Source organism: Suncus etruscus, chromosome 14, assembly GCF_024139225.1.
Source record: "Suncus etruscus isolate mSunEtr1 chromosome 14, mSunEtr1.pri.cur, whole genome shotgun sequence".
Taxonomy (NCBI): Eukaryota; Metazoa; Chordata; class Mammalia; order Eulipotyphla; family Soricidae; genus Suncus; species Suncus etruscus.
This window is the reverse complement of record NC_064861.1, coordinates 88021606-88038854: the sequence shown is the minus strand read 5'-3', so window position 1 is coordinate 88038854 and position 17249 is coordinate 88021606. Positions and strand designations below refer to the sequence as shown.

The following is a 17249-nucleotide window of genomic DNA, read 5'->3' as shown; positions in this document are numbered from 1 at the left end:
TTTAATGGGGGAAAAAGTCAATTACAAGTAATATTTTCAAGTCAAAGATCTTACCATCTGATTTCACTATTTCTCCACAGGCCTCTGTGCGCTCAAACAAAACAAAAACCAGAAGCTCTGTAAGCACATCGCTGGTCCTCAGGGCCTATCATTTCTCTGGAGCCCTGTACAAAGTGAAATCCCTCCTAGGCCTCCATTCCACATCCCCACAGGTCAGGCCCCCCCCACGCCCCCGCACTCAAAGCTCCCCCCGGGCATGCCGAATGTAGTGCTGATGCAGCCCAGCTTCCTGGGCAAAGTCTTGCCCACACTCAGTGCAGGCAAAGGGCCCTGCAGGGGCACGGGTCTCATGTACTTGGCGGTGCCGACTCAGAGAGGCTGCCTGCCGGAAGACCTTGCCACAGTCAGGACAGGGGTAGGTGGGCCTGGTGCCTGGCTTGTGGCCACGCTGGTGGGCTATCAGCGCCTTAGATGAGGGGAAGGAGCGCAAGCAGGTGAAGCAAATGAAGAGGGTTCCCTGCAGCTTCTGGGCCACGAAGTCCGCTGGGTGCTCCCGCTTCATGTGGCGCTCCTGGAACTTGGAATCGGCAAAGGTGATGAGGCAGTGGGTGCACTGTAGGGCCCCCAGGTGGCCTGAGGGATGGGGGGGGTAGTTAGGAGAGCCAGCAGCAGCCTGGCGGACCTATCATGCCCCAGTATTGTGCTTACTATGTACCAGGCGCTGGGCAACTTGGATAACATTCAGGCAAACTGTGATGCGGCCTGTGGGTGCAGGAGAGGAACGGTGCTCAAAAGGTGAGGCTGTGTGCCCCTAGGCACAAGACTTGGTGGAAATGGAAAAGGGGTCAAGCTTTGAGCCAGGGAGCCCCAACCTCAGAGCCAGGGTACTATGGAGCACTGCTTCAGGGGGAGGGGCAGAGCTGCATGAAATCGAACCTCACGTCTTGCTTCCCGGGCTGCGACAAGTCTCTGCTGGAAAGTGGGGGTGATAATAGTGTGTCTCTACTCCCATGGAACTTGTGAAACAGCAGATATGAAGAAGCACTGCCTAGAATCAAGGCTGAGGTGGGGCTGTATGTGGGGTGGATCTGTTAGCTGGGCTCTGGGGGAAGCCTGGAACTTATTTGCTAAAACCTCCCAGAACTTCAGCCCACAAATTCTACAGGCCATGAAGGGAATGAACCTAGATGCAAATGAGCACCGTAATCATATGCAGTCACAAGACTTTGACAAACCACCAAAAATCACTGCACATCTGTCCTGGCTAACTGGGGGTTGGGGAGCTCTGCCTTCCCAACCATACTTGTCCTTTTCTAACTTCGTATTTTATAACTGCCCTTACTTCCAGGCAGCCTCCGATGCAAGCGCAAAACCCTTCTTGAATGATTTCCCCAGTATCCCCTCATCAAATCCTACTAGCAAGGCTTTTCTAAGCAGAAGACACCCACCTGCCCTCGGCCCAGGTACCCCAGTGTGTCCCACCTCTCAATCCAATGAGCAATAAACCCAGCTTGTTCAGCTTCAGCTCTGTGCCCTGTGCTCTTTGGGGCAGTGACTCTAGCTCTTAGGTCCACTCAACCCCCTGGAAGCGCTGTCAGATCATTTCAGAGGTGTCTGCTAAAGCGGTGGAAGATGAGCTCTTGGGCCTGAGGCTGACCATGGTCAGCTGACCATGGTCAGCACATGGTCAGCTCTCAACGGACTGGCCTCCGTGTCAAACTGCTTTTTATACAACTGGGCTTTCGTCTCTGTGGCATATCTGCCGGGTAGACAGGTAGTGGTCATCTCTTGTGATTGGGAAATCAAGACTGAAAAGAGACAGAGCTGAGCTGGGAGCCAATTCTTAGGATTCCCTCCTGGCAATCACTGACCATCTAATCTACCTCTAGCTTCTCTGGAAGATCCTCCCCCAGAACTCCAGTCGGTCTTAGGTGGGCTAGATTAAAACGGGGAGATCTGAGCCTTAAAAGGTTTAGAACCGGAGTGGCTGTGCAGCTCCGGGGTCCTAAATCTGGAGCACTTTCCTGCAGCAGCGCCCAGGATCCCCGGGAAATGCTGTGGAAGCCCTTGATGCACAGCTCCTGCCCGCTCTCACCCTGGGGCCTGCGGTACTCACAGAGGCCGCGGCCGCCGGGACTGCGGGGACTCCTTTCCTTGGCTGAAACCTGTTCCTCCACCGTCTCCTCTGGCTGTGGGTCCTCCATGGTGACTAGAACCCCTTCGGGTCACGAGAGGAGGAGCTGCCCTGATGAAGCAAATGGAATTATGTCGCTTCTTGGGGGCCGGCTTGTACGGGCCCCGCGAATCCTGCGACCTCTGGTCAAGGATCTCCTAAGCACCGGCCCTCCCTGGGAGATAACACCAAGATGGGGTGACTTCCTTCCTGGCGCTTCGGGCCTCCCTCCAGCTGGGTCTCCAGTGCACGGTGACACCCCAGGGGAGGCCTCTCACCTGTAGGCCTCACCTAGGACTTGGGGCCACCTACAATCCAGTGCGCAGAGGGCCTTGATCTTTGACAGCAGCTTAATCTTGGCTCTCTCCGGGGTCCGGAGGAGGCAGAGTGGTCCTCAGGCTCCCCTGAGCTTTGGGCCGCGGGGTCCCGGAGTGCCCCCAGGCCCAAAGCCCTGGGCTCCTTCCCAAGGCCGTCGGAGGGTAGGGGAAGGGCCCTGGCCGAGCGCTGTGGTCCCGATCGCGGGGGTCGGCCAGGCAGGCGGGGTGCAGGAGCCAACACCACCGAGACTCGAGGTCCCCGGGGGTTCTTCCGCGCTCTTTCCAAGACCCCGCTGGGCTGCTTCCCCAAGGCCACACGATCCCCGAATGCCGTACGGCAGTGACAGCGTCGCGCCAGCCCGGTCCTCCGTACAACGAGAGGGGATGGGCCGCTCTGCGCCGCGGCGCGTAGTGATGACGTCCGAGCCGCTCGGGGCTAACTAGTGCGCAAGCGCGTCCCCCTCAGTGCGCAGGCGCCGCGACCTCTTAACACAGCCCACGCTCTGCGCATGCGCCTCGAAAGGGCTGGGTCCCCTCAAGACACACCTCTCTCCTGGAGGGAGTGACGTCAGGGTAGAGCCCCTGGAACGTGCCAGATCGACCCCCCCCAAACCCAGTTCTAGTGTCTTCTTCGGCTTCTTCGGTGCCTGGGACTCCAAGGCCGGCCTTGGTGGCTGGCTGCACGTCGTCTGGCTGTTTGCTTCGGTTGGTGAATTGGAAAGGAGGAAGGGAGTGGGGGTCATCTATGCCCTGGGGGAGCAGGGCCCCGGAGGTTCGAGTTTTGATTTCTTTGGGGGTGGGGGCAGAAAAAGAATTGCCTTGATCCCTGGGGACTAGGACCCGGACCCCGGATTTCTCAGTCCTTGCAAAGGGAAGGAGGAGGCAGGAAGAAGTTCGATTTGGGAGGTTTTTGGGTTGTTGTTGGTGGTGGGTTTTTTGGGGGGGCAGAAAGGGAATTTCCTTGATCCCTGGGGACTAGGACCCAGACCCCGATTTCTCAGTCCAGGCAAAGGGAAGGAGGAGACAGGGAGAAGTGTGAGCCCAAGGATTTGAGAGAGCCTGGAGGGAGGGAGGGCGTTTGCCTTGCAGAAGGACGGGGGTTCGAATCCCGGCATCCCAGATGGTTCTCCCCTTGAGCCTGCCAGGAGCGATTTCTGATTGTAGAGCCAGGAGGAACCCCTGAGCGCCTCTGGGTGGGACCCAAAAACCCAAAAAATGAAAAATAAGGGAAGAATTGCCTTGATCCCTGGGGACTAGGACTCGAACCCCAAATTTCTCAGTCCATGCAAAGAGGAGGAGGAGACAGGCGAGGGCATTAAAAGGCCAGACACCCCCTAACCCTCATCTCTTGCTCCCCAGCCTTGCTTTGCAGCATGCCTCCACCGCGGGGGGACGTGACCGCCTTGTTCCTGGGGCCTCCGGGCTCGGGAAAGTCTTCCCTCATCGCTGCCCTGTGCGACAAGGGCGTGGAAACCATCGACATCCCCGAGGGGCCGCCCGAGTCCAGGATCCCCAGCCTGCGAGCCGCTGGCCCGGGGCTCTTCCTGGGCGAGCTGAGCTGCCCGCCTGCCAAGCCCGGACCCTGGGCCGCCGAGGCCGACGTGTTGGTGCTGGTGCTGCCCGGGCCCGAGACTCACGCAGAGCCTCTAGGCCCCGAGCTGGAAGAAGCAGCCCGGGTGGCCCTGGCACGGGGCACCCCGCTGCTGGCGGTGCGGAATCTCCGTCCTGGAGATGCTCAAAATGAACCCCAGGCCCGGGAACAGACAGCGACCCTACTGGCCAAGGCGGGGCTGGAAGGGGCCGCCCTCTTCGTGCTGCCTCCTGACCGTGGTGGTCAAGAGAACTGCGAGGAACTGGAACGCCTTGGGGCGGCGCTGCGGAGCCGGGCAGAGGCGCTGCAGAGGTGAGTGAGAAGTTTTAGGGGGGTGGGGGCACACCCAGCTGTGTGCTGGGGCTGCTGCTTTTTTTTTGGGGGGGGTCACTCCTGGCAGGCTGGGGGATCATATGGGATGCCGGGATTCAAACCACCGTCCTTCTGCATGCAAGGCAAATGCCTTATCTCCATGCTATCTCTTTGGCCCAGGGACTGCTGCTTTTAAGGCCTGGCTGGAAACCTACCCTCAAGTCAACCCCTCACCTCATCTCTGCTTGTGCTCTTGGCTTTTATTCTCGAAAGCTCTGGTTTCTTTGAAAGCTCTGGTTTCTTTGTTCCTATCAGGTGCTGGGGACCATATGGGATGTCGGGAATTCGAACCACTGTCCTTCTGCATGTAAGGCAAACACCCTACCTCCATGCTATCTCTCCAGCCCTGAAAGCTCTGGTTTCTATTAGCTGTGCTATCAGATCAGTTCTTTCTGGCTCCTTGTTGCAAATATTATTCAGAATGGGGGGCCAGAGTGATAGCACAGTGGTAGCACATTTGCCTTGTATGTAGCCAATCTAGCACAAGCCCAGGTTCGATTCTCGGTATCCCATATGGTCCCCCGAGCCTGCCAGGAATAACCCCTGAGCACCGCTAGGTGTCTCTCCCCCCAAAAAAATTTATTCAGAATGTCCCACCCATGTCACTGGTGCAGTCCTGTTTATGGTTTCTTTGCCCATCTCTCCAGGGCTTAACCCTTCTCTGCTCCCTGATCTTGCACTTCTTTTTTTTGTTTTTTTTTGGGGGGGGGCACACCCGATGATGGTCAGGGGTTGCTCCTGGCTCAGAAATCGTCCCTGGCTTGGAGGTCCATATGAGACTCCGGGGATCGAACTGCGACCTGTCCTAGGTCAGATGTGTGTAAGGCAAATGCCCTAACGCTGAGCCATGGCTCTGGCCCCTTATCTTGCACTTCTTATCCCCCTCCACAGACTCCTGCCACCAGCTCAGGATGGCTTTGAGGTGCTGGGCGCTGCAGAACTGGAAGCCGTTCGAGAGGCCTTCGAGACTGGCGGCCTGGAGGCAGCACTGTCATGGGTTCGTGCCGGCCTGGAACGACTGGGCAGCGCGCGGCTCGACGTGGCCCTGGCCGGCGCTGCCGGTGTGAACCTAGTGCTGGACGAATTATTGGGCTTAGAGCTCAACAACCCTGGGCCAGGGCCAGCTTCGGAGTTTGCGGTACCCACTTCGCACCCGGCCCCAGAGCGCCCAAATGTGGTGTTCTGGGCTGTGCCGCTCAGCCCCGGGGACACAGCCACTGTCTCCCACCCAAGCCACTATGACGCCCTCATCTTGGTCACTCCGGAGGCCCCCACTGAGAAGGACTGGGCGTCGGTCCGACCTTTGGTGCAGCCGGATGCACCGTTGGCCTGCGTGCGAACTGACGGCCAGGGTGAGGATCCAGAGTCCCCTGAAGAAGAGCAGAAGGAGAAGCTTAGCCAGAGTTTAGAGAAGGCAGATTCAGGGCAACCAGAGAGAGTTGGTGGAGAAGTCAGGGAGGTCCAGGGCCTAGAGTCACCGAAAGCAGGCGACGGGAGCTGGCAGCAGGTGCATGTCCCCACGAAGGAATCAGACAGTGGGGATACCGAATGCACGACAGCCTTGAGCCCAGAAGACGAGGCCTGGGAGGTGCTGGAGGAAACCCTGCCGCCCGTGTTCCCCCTGAGACCCGGTGGGCTCCCTGGGCTCTGCGAGTGGTTGCAGCGTGTGCTCCCACCAGCTCAGGCCGGGGCATTGCTCCTGGCACTGCCCCCCGCTTCTCCCTGTGCCGCCCGAAAAAAGGCAGCGGCACTGCGGGCCGGGGCTTGGCGGCCGGCTCTCCTGGCCAGCCTAGCAGCAGCGGCTGCCCCAGTCCCCGGCCTGGGATGGGCATGCGACGTGGCTCTCCTGCGGGGTCAGCTGGCCGAGTGGCGCCGGGCACTGGGACTCGAACCCGGGGCGCTGGCCCGACGGGAAAGTGCACTGGGCCTGGCCCCTGGTTCCTTGGCCGAGCGCACTCACTTTCCAGGCCCAGTGACACGAGCAGAAGTCGAGGCACGGCTGGGTGCCTGGGCGGGTGAGGGCACTGCGGGGGGTGCGGCACTGGGCGCCCTCTCCTTTCTCTGGCCTGCCGGGGGTGCGGCGGCCACAGGTGGCCTGGGCTACCGAGCTGCACATGGTGTCCTGTTGCAGGCACTAGAGGAGATGCTGGCCGATGCCGAGGCTGTGCTGGGGCCCCCCCAGTGAGCAGTGGGACCGGTACCCCGGTGCCTAGCGTCCTAGCTGTTGGGCCCTGTCAAGTCTGAGAACTCTAAGCTTGCAGTAGAGGGAGGGGAATTTGAGGGGTCCAGGCCTAGGATACAGGGAATTCTGAGCTGCTAGCTGGGGTGGTCGGGGCAAGTGCGGCTTTAGGTAAATGGTTGATGTGGGAATTTCTAGGCTCCTCTATTCAAAGGGACGCTGGAGTCTGGGGGTCAGGACTTCCGATTTTTCTGGGGTGTGACACACAGACGTACTGTCTTAAGGGAGCTGGTTGATTGTTTTTTAATTTGGTTTGGTGTTTTGGGGCCACCCTCTCCCCCAGCGATGCTCAGGGTTACTCCTGGCGGTGCTCCTGGGATCATATGGGATGCCAGAAATTGAACCTGGCTCGACTTTGAGCAAAACAAATGTCCTACCTGCTGTATTGTTGCTCTGGCCTAAAGAAGCTGAAGTTGGATCTCCCGAAGCGGACATTTCTTGGCCGTGTAGGGGAGTGTGGCAGACATTCTCGGACTTGTAGAGGAACATAGTGTCTCCATCTCCTGAGATTCTTGACTCTTGACCTCCCAGAGGACTTTGCATATCCAGGGATTGTTGGGGGGTTCTGGAGGGGGGAATCTCAGACTTTGGGGATCCCGCAAACTTGGGGATGCTTGTTTCTAGAGAGTTTGGATAGGGGAAAAGATCTGGTAGACCAGCTGGTCACTTTCGGAGTCGAGGGCTGTTCATTATTGGTTTCTAGAAGCCTGGGTACCAGATGTGGGGAGAATGGTTACCTTGGGGGTGTCTCCTGCAAACCCCTCTCCTTGTTCCCTGAGTTGGACAGGAAGGATCTGTAACTACCAGTGCTTTGTTGGTGCTGGGTGATTCCGGGCTCTGGGAGAGTGGAATGGGTCAGGACTGACCCCTCTTTGAAGGCTTTCTAGTTGTCACTTGGTCTTGATTTTACGCGGCAGCGCTCAGGGGTTACTCCTGGCTCTATGCTCAGAAATCGCTCCTGGCAGGCTCGGGGGACCATATGGGACGCCGAGATTCGAACCAATGACCTTTTGCATGAAAGGCAAACGCCTCACCTCCATGCTATCTCTCCGGCCCCTGGTCTTGATTTCTTTGCTCCTTATTAAACCTCAGCCCTTCCTGGCTTGGGTCGGCTGGAGAATCCAGATGTTTCTGAGCTGTCTCCTTCTAGTCTCCTCTGCATCCTGGGGTATGGGATGTGTGGCTGGGAGCACCCACAGAATGGCAGGACACCGTGTTCCAGGCTCATGGGCACAGAACCTTAGTCTTTGCAGCTCGGTTTTCAAGCTGTTAGAGAAGTCACACACCCAGAACGGTTCTCTAAAAAAACAGGAAGCTGGACCCAGGCAGCCTCCAACTGATATAAATCAACTCGTGGAGTGGGATGCAGTGGGGGAATAACACCCAGAGCGGGGAGGCGGGGAGTAGGAGTGATTGGGGTCCAGCAGCCCTCAGCAAGGCCCATGGCCCAGCTCTGGCCTCGACTTGTTCCTGCCTCATTCCCTCTTTCCTGACCAGCCCGTGTGATGCTTGCCTGGCATCCCCTGCAGGGCTGCCTCCAGACCTTGACACATGCTCCTTCCATCTGGCCTGTCAGCTCCCAGGTCTTTCCCGACTAACTCCACCTTGTTCTAATCAGATCTTCGCCCAAAGCCACTCCCTCGCCCCACACCTGCCCTAACCATCCTGCCCTCACACCCCTTTATCCCTCCCCACCCAGTGCTGTCCTTGGTAATGGTTATTATTACTGTGGAAATGAACTTATTTATTTATTTATTTATTTATCCACCAGTTGAGCTGCTCTTAGCCCCTTTCCTGCTGATCTCTGCTGGCAATAACAGGCCTTGCTCAGTGCTCAGATACTTGTTGCTTAGATACAGGGGCGGAACTAAGGCTGGAGATGCCTTGGGTTTTCCGCAGCCTTCTACCACGAGATAGGACCGAAAAAGCATTTCATGGGTGAAAACACCTCTGTTTTCAGCCTGGGGACTTGGACCAGTGCCTTATTTTCTCATGAGATGAAAGGGCTGGACAAGAAACCTAAAGACTCAATTTGGGGGCCAGAGAGATAATACAGCTGGCTGGACATTTGCCTTGTGCACAGCTCACCTGTATTCAATCCCTGGCATCCTATATGGTCCCATAATGTGAGTGCTGAGCCAGAAATGGTCCTTAAGCACCACTGGGTATGACCCAAACATACACACACCCCTCTCAAAAATTGCACATTTAGGAAGCTCATAGCCCCCAGATTGCCCCTGGGCCTCTTCTACCAAGAATGCATTCAGTCCGTTGAGTGTGCTTGTGCTCTCTCTCTCTCCCCCTTCCTGAGTATCAAATTTTGTGGGGGCCACACTCGGCAGTGTTCAGGGGTTATTCCTGGCTCTGCGCTCAGAAATCACTCTTGGCAGACTTGGGGACCATATGGGATGCCAGGGATTGAACCTGGATCAGCCACATGCAAGGCGAACGGCTTCTTGCTGTGCTATCGTTCCGGTCCCTGAGTGTCAATTTTTAAGGACAATGTGATTTTAAATGCTGTCTCCTGGCTGCACGTCCATTATCACGAGAAATTTGATTCCTGTCTCCCTAGGGTCTGATGGTCCCAGAGACTTTGGAAGTGGCCTCTTGTAAATCATTCAGCCTCTGGCATCCATGGCACAGTGTTCTTGAGAATCACATACAGGGTATGTGACCTGTATTCTCATTCACAGATGCTGATGAAAATCATGGCAGAGACAGAATATGAAAGCAAGGCCCAATTTTGTATGTTCTTCTGGTGGTTGACTAATGAGGTTGACACAGAGTGGGTTTCTTATCATGACTGCTTTTTGGAGTGGTTCCCTTTATTTTTAGCCATTGGTGTTAGGGGCCATTCCTAGCCTTGTGTTCACAGCACCCTGAAGTATTGGGGCTCCATCATGCAAAACTTGAGTTCCAAACCTTGGATCCATGAAGTCAATGGCCTTGTGAAGTTTGCCTTTGGGGGGACCATGGAGATAGCTCAGAAATGCATGCCTTGCATGTGCAAAGAGTCAAGTTTGATCCCAGGCACTGCAGGCCCCTTGATAATGCCCAGTCTGGCCTTGGTGGTCCTCAGCACCATGGAGCCTGAGCAGTAATGCAGTCATGGCCCCAGGGAGCAATCTCACCAGCGTGGTTGGCTGAGTGTTGCCAGGAGCAGATTCTGGGAGCCCCCATCTCTCTCTCTCTCTCTCTCTCTCTCTCTCTCTCTCTCTCTCTCTCTCTCTCTCTCTCTCTCTCTCACACACACACACACACACACACACGTACGCGCGCCTTTCATTGGGCTTGAATGTTGGGTTTCAGGTGGTGTGGATTGCTAATAGGGATAGGGTCTTGCTGGTTACCACTGATTGTTGGTATGATCCTGAGGTTGCATGTTCATGGAAGACAGGAATCTAAGCCTGTGTGATATATCTTGGGATTTCCATCACCAAATGCAGAACTGGCACCAAATTAAGGGATGAGACAACCCTCCCATCTTAGTTGAGTTTATTACATTTCTGGTGGGTGCTGGAGATCCAGTTGTCCACCAGATTGGGAGCCCTTAAGGATAGATCAGGGGTGTGGTTGGTCTGTGGTGCTTTTCAGAATGAATAAAAATGTAGTCATGAATAAAAATGTCTTGTGTGTCTGATTCATGGGGGATTTGAAGGGAAAGAAATATCTGGGATTTTACCCGAGCCTCTGGGTCTGAGAGAAGAGAAAGTAAGGAGCATTGGTCTGTATGAGAATTTTTCAGGGGGCTGGAGAGAGTTCAGGGGTAAGGTACTTGCCTTGTGTGAGGCTGAATACCTCACGTGGTTCCTCTAACCCCACTAGGATGATCCGAGTGCAGAACCAGGATTAAGTCCTGAGTATAACCAGGTGTGGTTTCCTTCCTGCCTTCCAAAAAAATCAGTTTTGCCCCTTGAGGGAAGGGATATGAAAGGGAAGGAGTTGATAACTTGAGAGCTTGGGTCAACTTAGGTCTAGCACAAACTTGGCCGATTTATAGCCTACAATTTGTTTCACTGTAGAGTGGAGCCCATGGACTTTTCTCATCCTGATTCTAGACCTGGTTTTATGATTTGTGTGGCAAATGAGACAAATACAAATGCAGGTCAAACAAGACTTGGAAAGCACTCACGTGTTGGGATTTCATGGGAGTCTGGGGACTCATGCCACATCAAGATGAAAGCTGCTGAGTGACGATATGTGACCCAGGAAATCTTGACCTCCAATCCAGCCTCTCTACCCTCTGAGACAGTTGCCCAGTTGTCTGTCTGCTGTACACACCACCACCCAGCAGAAGAGGCACCTTGCTGAACCCAGACCAAGTTGCTGTGTAAGGGACAATTGTTCTATGCCACTAAATTCCACGGGGTGTGTTAAGATGGTAAAAGATGACCAACACAAGCTCATTTCCTCTCTTAACTAGCTCTTTCCCCCTCTGCATGAGCCAGTGATGACAAAGTCGTGTCTTTTTTAGCTTCTCAGTCCTTGTACCATCCTGAGCCTTGTTCTGAAAACAAGAGTAAGATTAATAGAACCAGAGCAATAGCACAGTGGGTAGGGTGTCTGCTTTGCAAGCAGCTGACCCTGGACCAACCCAGATTGATCTCTGGCATTTCATACGCCTGTCACATGGCGCCTTGAAGATAGAATGATAAAAATCCTCAAAGAGTCTATAGTGGCACTCTAGGCGGAGCATACTTCTTGCCTAAAGGGGGTTGGTGGGGCCAAGGGACTTAGTTCCATCCAGTGAGTGGTGTCAAATCACTTCTGGGTCACAACAATTTGTCACCCCTCAACACTCTCCTAGCTCTTTCCTCAGCATAGAGATGAGCAATGCTCACTGTAGTGGCTGGTCTCTGATGAGAAGTTCTGGTGTTGGCAAGGGGAAGGAGGTGTTGCCCCCCCTTTATTGTTGGCACACCCAGAAATGCTCCATTTATAGCTTACTCCTGGCTCTGCTCATGGATCACTCTTAGTGGGCTACATACCATATGTGGTATGTATGTGGCTTCATGCAAGGTAAACACTACCTGCTATACTATTACTCTGGTTCAGTTTCACCCTTTTATGAATAGGGATTTGTGCAGCAAATGCCACTCACTCCTCTGCCATCCCCTTTCCCCACACTCCTGGAGTGGAAGATTAATTACCTCTCTGCTATAGATACTGACTTTGGCCATAATTACCTCTACTCTGTAGAATGTCAGCAGACCTGACCTCAGCACTGTCCTGAGATGCACTTGACTGTGCTTCTGTAATAATGAGAACATTATTTACCAGGAAGGATCCTAGAGACTGGAGTAGTGTGGAGAACTTCAATCTTTCCTATAAACTGGAGTTAAACCAGCCAGTGTACAATCCAAAGCAAATACTTTTTTTTTTTTTGATTTTTAGTTTTTGGGTCACACCTGGCAGTGCTCAGGGGTTACTCCTGGCTCTATGCTCAGAAATCGCTCCTGGCAGGCACGGGGGACCATATGGGATGCCGGAATTTGAACCAATGACCTTCTGCATGAAAGGCAAATGCCTTCCCTCCATGCTATATCTCCGGCCCCAAAGCAAACACTTTTGAAGAATTTTGCTTGTTCTAAGTTTTAGTTAGGGGTTTGTTACACAGCATCAATGCATATATGCATATTAGCTGACTAATACAGCATTATTGTTTTGGTTGTAGACCACACTTGGTCTACAGGGGTTACTTTTTTTTTTTTTTTTGTGGGCACACCTGATGGTGCTCAGGAGTTACTCTTGTTACTATTTGCACTCGGATATTACTCCTGGTGAACTCGTGACTATATGAGATGCAGGGGATTGAACCCTGGGTGACTGTGTGCTAGGCAAGTGCCTTCCTAACTCACTGTACTATCTCTCCAGTCCTCAGAGGTTACTTTTGGCTCTCCACACAGGAGTCACTCCTTGTATGTTTGGAAGACTGACTGAGATACCAAGAATTAAACTTGGATCGATTGTATGCAAGGCAAGTGCTCTACCCACCTTACTATCTCTCTAGTTCTTGACATTGTTGATGTTAGACATCAAGGTTAGGATCTTTTTTGTAACTGTAGCACAAGTGAGTTTACCGGAGTGATGCCAGCGTTTACTCCTATCAGTTAATAGCCACTCAGTAAATAGCAGCTATTACTATGATTACTGTTTACTTAGATTCAGTGCTTTTATTAAATTTTTTTTTTGGGTCACACCCGGCAGCGCTCAGGGGTTACTCCTGGCTCTGTGCTCAGAAATCGCTCCTGGCAGGTTCGGGGGACCATATGTGATGCTGAGATTTGAACCACCAAACTTCTGCATGCAAAGCAAATGCCCTACCTCCATGCTCTCTCTTCAGCCCCTATTAAATTATTTTTGACAGTTTTTTTAAGAATAGTCTTGAATGTGCCAGACACTGTGAAAAGTGATTTCCCCCCTCTTATTTAACTATGATAGTCTTATGAAATTAAAATTCTTATTATTTCCAATTTGCAGACATGAAAATCAAGGTCTCTAAGAGAAGAGGTGATGATGGCCTCTGGAGTATGGCCCTCTCTAGCTGTTTTACTAAAGTCATTAATAACACTTTTGGGGGGCCACATATGATGGCGCTCAGGGGGTTACTCGTCAGCTCAGTGGACCATACGGAATGCCTGGTCTTGAACTCGGTTTGGCCGACCCATGAAAAAGTCCTCTCAGCTGCACTATTGCTAATAGCACATTCTGTTCCTTTGTGCACTCATCTGCAAATGTTGGGGGAAGAACTCAGTTTCCTAGGTGTGCTGTGGCAGCATTGAGCCCAGGGGCTTTGGCAGCCAGTCACCCCTTCGGGAGAAGTACGGACACAGGCTTGCTCTATTAATCCATTTAATTTCTTTTTAAGCACTTGGGGAGTTGCAGACTGAGTACATGCGGCAACCTCCAACCACCTCTTCCAGCTCTTCACTCAGCCCTGCTGGGGGGCCGGGGCAGCAGGCTGGCAGTCTGCACGACGAAGGTAGTAGAGGTAAGAGGCAGATGGGACCTGTGCCCCGGGCTTGGAGTTGCAGGCGCTCTCTGTGGCACAGCCCCGAGTGGCAAATTTGGTTCTGATGATACCTGGAATGAAGGTTTCAGACTGGGGTCAGGGTCCCCACCACCCCTTCCTCAGTCTTGACCCCTGACTCCATTCTCCATTGTTTTTGTTTGTTTTTGGGTCACTCCTAGCAGTGCTGAGAGGTTATTCTGGCTCTGTGCTCAGAAATTACTGGCAGACTCAGGGGGCCATAAGGGATGACAGGGATTGAACCTGATTGACTGTATGCAAGGCAAACTCCCTCCCCTGTGTTATATATATATAGCTCAGGCCCCTGACTCTGTTCTCTGGGATCACTGCTTCCCCCCAGAACCTGGAAGCCCTTAGCCCACTGGCCCCCACCTTGCCTCCAGAGCCCCAAGTGTCCCTCACCAGCATGCACGTTGCCAGCGAAGTAAACGCAGTGAGTTTCCTGGCCCACACAACTGGCCGCCTGGGTCCCTGGGCAAGTCTCGTGGAAGGGCTGGATGCACGCAGGACACTGTAGGCCGTTCTTAGTCCGATTGTTCTGGGGAGCTGGGGAGTGAGGAGGTGGCGGGACGGGTAGGGAATGGTTTTGATCCTTCGCAGATCTCATCACCCCAGGTAGGGCACACAGGCTCAGCATAGACAAGATGCTGAGTTCTAGGGGCCTGGGGATAGGACAGCCCAACCCGTGTTCAACCTGGCTCCAGCCCCGGCACCACATGGTCCACCCAGCAATATGAGGTGTGTGGCCTTGACGGCCTCCTGAGCCCCTCTGGGGTGGCACAGGTGATTCCCTGGCACTGCAGGGCCTGAGCAGCACTGCATCGAACCTCCAACCTGGAATTGGTTGTCTCCTGCAGCCGAACAGAGCAGACACTTACGGGTTATGGTGCCCTGGTTGCAGCCGTCACCCTGGCAGCAGTGCGTGTTGGACACCATGTAGTCCTTGGGGCCCATGGTGGTGGACACAAAGCCTGGGGCACAGTCGCTGAACTTCATGCAGCCCTTGTAGGTGTTCACAGAATGGTGGCCCTCTGTGGGGGACATGGGTTGGATGAACAGCCCCAGGCTGGCCTCCCCACCCCAGAACTGCCCAGAGCGAGCTCTCCTAGCCCTACAAACCAGAGCTCTCACATCCACATCTCAGCTGCCACAGGCCCTGCTCAGCCTGCAGCAATCTCTTAGTTCCCCAAAGCAGAAGTAGAGTCTTCAGCACCCCTCTCCAGATCACCCCACCGGGGTCTTCGAGGAGTTTCAGATGCCTTTCCAAGTCTCTGTGGCCATCTGGCTCCCTCCCAGGTGCAAGTATCTCTTCCAGTCCTGGGGATCCTTTCCCATCATTTCTCCCTCTTGTCCCCTCAAAGTCTGGCTGGATCCCCTTCTCCATCCTATCCCTCCCAGCCCTTTTCTGGTTTGGTTCTCCACCTGCCACCTCTGGCCTGTGAAATTCTCTTGTGCAATTTCCCAGTCCCACCTCTCCCCCTGTCCTGCGTTTTCTCCTAGCAGCCTACAGCCAAAGGAAATTCTCTAATAGCGCTCACCCCATCCCCACCTCCTTGTCTTTTGGGGGGTGCTCAGGGGTTACTTCTGGCTCCTCCTGGCAGGCTCAGGGGACCATATGGGATGCCGGGAATCGAACCCAGGTCCAATCCTGGGTCAGTCGCATGCAAGGCCAAGGCCCTACGGCTGTGCTATCTCTCCATACACACACACACACACACACACACACACACACACACACACACACACACACACACACACACACACACACACACACACACCCTTGTCTTTGCATTCTGAACCCCTGGAAAGTCCTTCTGGTAGTCTTGACCACGCCCCCTCCGCCTTGAGGTGCTTGTCCGCGTCCGGGGCGTGTCTCCTCGACCCAGAACCCCGTCCCGCCCCTTACTTGTGCTCGACTCCCCGACGACGATCACGCATGCATCCTTGCCCTCCTCGCAGGTCTTCACTTTCCCGCTGCACGTGGGTCCGGAGCCCCGGCACATCTCACAGCTCAGCGGGCGTCCTGCCCAGGAGGAGAGGGGTGGGGTTGCTTGCGGACCCCAAGTGGAGAGGCCAGAGGGAGGTGGGGGCCTGGCCCTGGGAGCCCAGGGAGGAGGGCTGTGGACCTCGATGGCGGTGGAGGTGGCGGAATCTGTCCGCAGCTCTCATTGGCATGCGATGGGAAGCCCGCAAAGCGGCTTCCAGGGCGGGCAGTGACGCCACCTTGGAGCCCATTTGGCTAATTACAAGGCGGGGGACTCTGAGGGAGCTTGGGGACAGACAGGGAGGGGACCTGGAAAAAGGACTGCAGGGTAGCCTCAAGTCTAGTAGGATCTGGGACATGAGACCCTCTTCCTTGAGGGGGTGAGGCATGTCTAGGCCAGGTTGGGGCACCCTAGGAGGAGATCTGCAGTCCTGGTGAGGAGGAGCAAAGTGAAGGGACCCCCAAGGATGAAGGGAGAGAAGGGAGCTCCTTCAGTCTCCAGCATTCTCCCCTCTCCCCAGTTTTTCTGTTTATAAAGATGTCCCTTTCTAGTCATGCACTCAGTTGATTTTCTAGAACCCCGGGGTCTTCTTGCAGCCTGGAGAACAGATTGTTCAGAAGCCAAACCTCCTCCTTGCTCAGGGATCCATGCATGAGCGCTTGAGCGTTTCCTTCCTTCCCTTCCTTCCCTGCTCAGGTGGCTCCCTTCCTTTTGCACCCTGATTAGAGACACCCCTTCTTGTCCTTGCTCAGGGGTCCCTCACTTTGCCGAGGATGTCAGATTGGGGCCGGATCACTCACCCAGACCCAGGAGGGTGCAGAGCAGCGTGCAGGCCAGCAGGAAGGCACCTGGTCTCTCGAAGGACCTCATGGTGTATGCGATCCTGCAGTCCCAGGGCTGGCCCTTATAGGAGATGGAGGAGGGCGGGTCCGGATCCACCTTCACCCCGGGGTGAGAAATAGCTGAGGTAAGATCTCAGGTCCAGCCCCTACAGCTCTGGGCTGGGGAAGGCAGAACCAGGGACCTCCTCTTTTACAAGGACCCCAGGAGTCTGTCCGGCTGCTAACAGGACCCAAGAGCGTCACTCTCATTTCCTCACCTTCCCACCACCATTCCCTCTCCTTTACTTTGGCTGGAAGCCCAAGGTAGGAGTCAGGTCATTTGAGTCTCTGTAGGTGTGAGCGGCTGTAGGGACTAAACACTCCATTCCCTTCTTTCATCCCAAGGAGGCGCCCAGCGTGGGTGGGGCCTTACCTGGGATCGCCCAGCACGTCTAGGCTCGTTCTGCGGGGGCCTGGGTGCCCTGTGTCCCTTCCTCTCATTTCCTCCTTGGCACCTGCTGTTCCCTATTCTGTGTGCGGGCTGACTCCAGCTCTGATTTTTGCCTGGAGCTGCACCCTAGGGTTTCACAGGGAAACAACAGAGGGGTGCCTGTCACCTGCCAGGAACAGGTATGACAGGAGACAAGATGCCCACAGATCACATTTGGGAACCGAAGCTTGGGTGGAAGCGCTCCAGACTGCGAGTGGGTCTGGTTTGGGA

The 17249-nt window shown here is 54.7% G+C and overlaps 3 protein-coding genes across 3 annotated transcripts; 1 reads left to right on the top strand and 2 right to left on the bottom strand.

Annotated features, from left to right (window-relative positions):
- ZNF576 (zinc finger protein 576) lies at positions 1-2553 on the bottom strand. The gene is made up of 3 exons (XM_049787310.1): positions 2452-2553; positions 2117-2245; positions 1-633 (listed from the first exon to the last, which is right to left on the bottom strand). The coding sequence occupies exons 2-3, from the start codon at positions 2202-2204 to the stop codon at positions 239-241; spliced, it is 483 nt and encodes a 160-aa protein (XP_049643267.1). The 5' UTR covers positions 2205-2245; positions 2452-2553; the 3' UTR covers positions 1-238.
- Positions 2554-3063: 510 nt separating this feature from the next.
- IRGQ (immunity related GTPase Q) lies at positions 3064-6798 on the top strand. The gene is made up of 3 exons (XM_049787263.1): positions 3064-3199; positions 3850-4393; positions 5345-6798. The coding sequence occupies exons 2-3, from the start codon at positions 3864-3866 to the stop codon at positions 6636-6638; spliced, it is 1824 nt and encodes a 607-aa protein (XP_049643220.1). The 5' UTR covers positions 3064-3199; positions 3850-3863; the 3' UTR covers positions 6639-6798.
- Positions 6799-13623: 6825 nt separating this feature from the next.
- On the bottom strand, positions 13624-16577 carry PINLYP (phospholipase A2 inhibitor and LY6/PLAUR domain containing). The gene is made up of 5 exons (XM_049787306.1): positions 16508-16577; positions 15629-15745; positions 14601-14753; positions 14125-14268; positions 13624-13775 (listed from the first exon to the last, which is right to left on the bottom strand). Exons 1-5 carry the CDS (start codon positions 16575-16577, stop codon positions 13624-13626), a joined length of 636 nt encoding a protein of 211 aa, XP_049643263.1.
- Between the last annotated feature and the right edge of the window lie 672 nt (positions 16578-17249).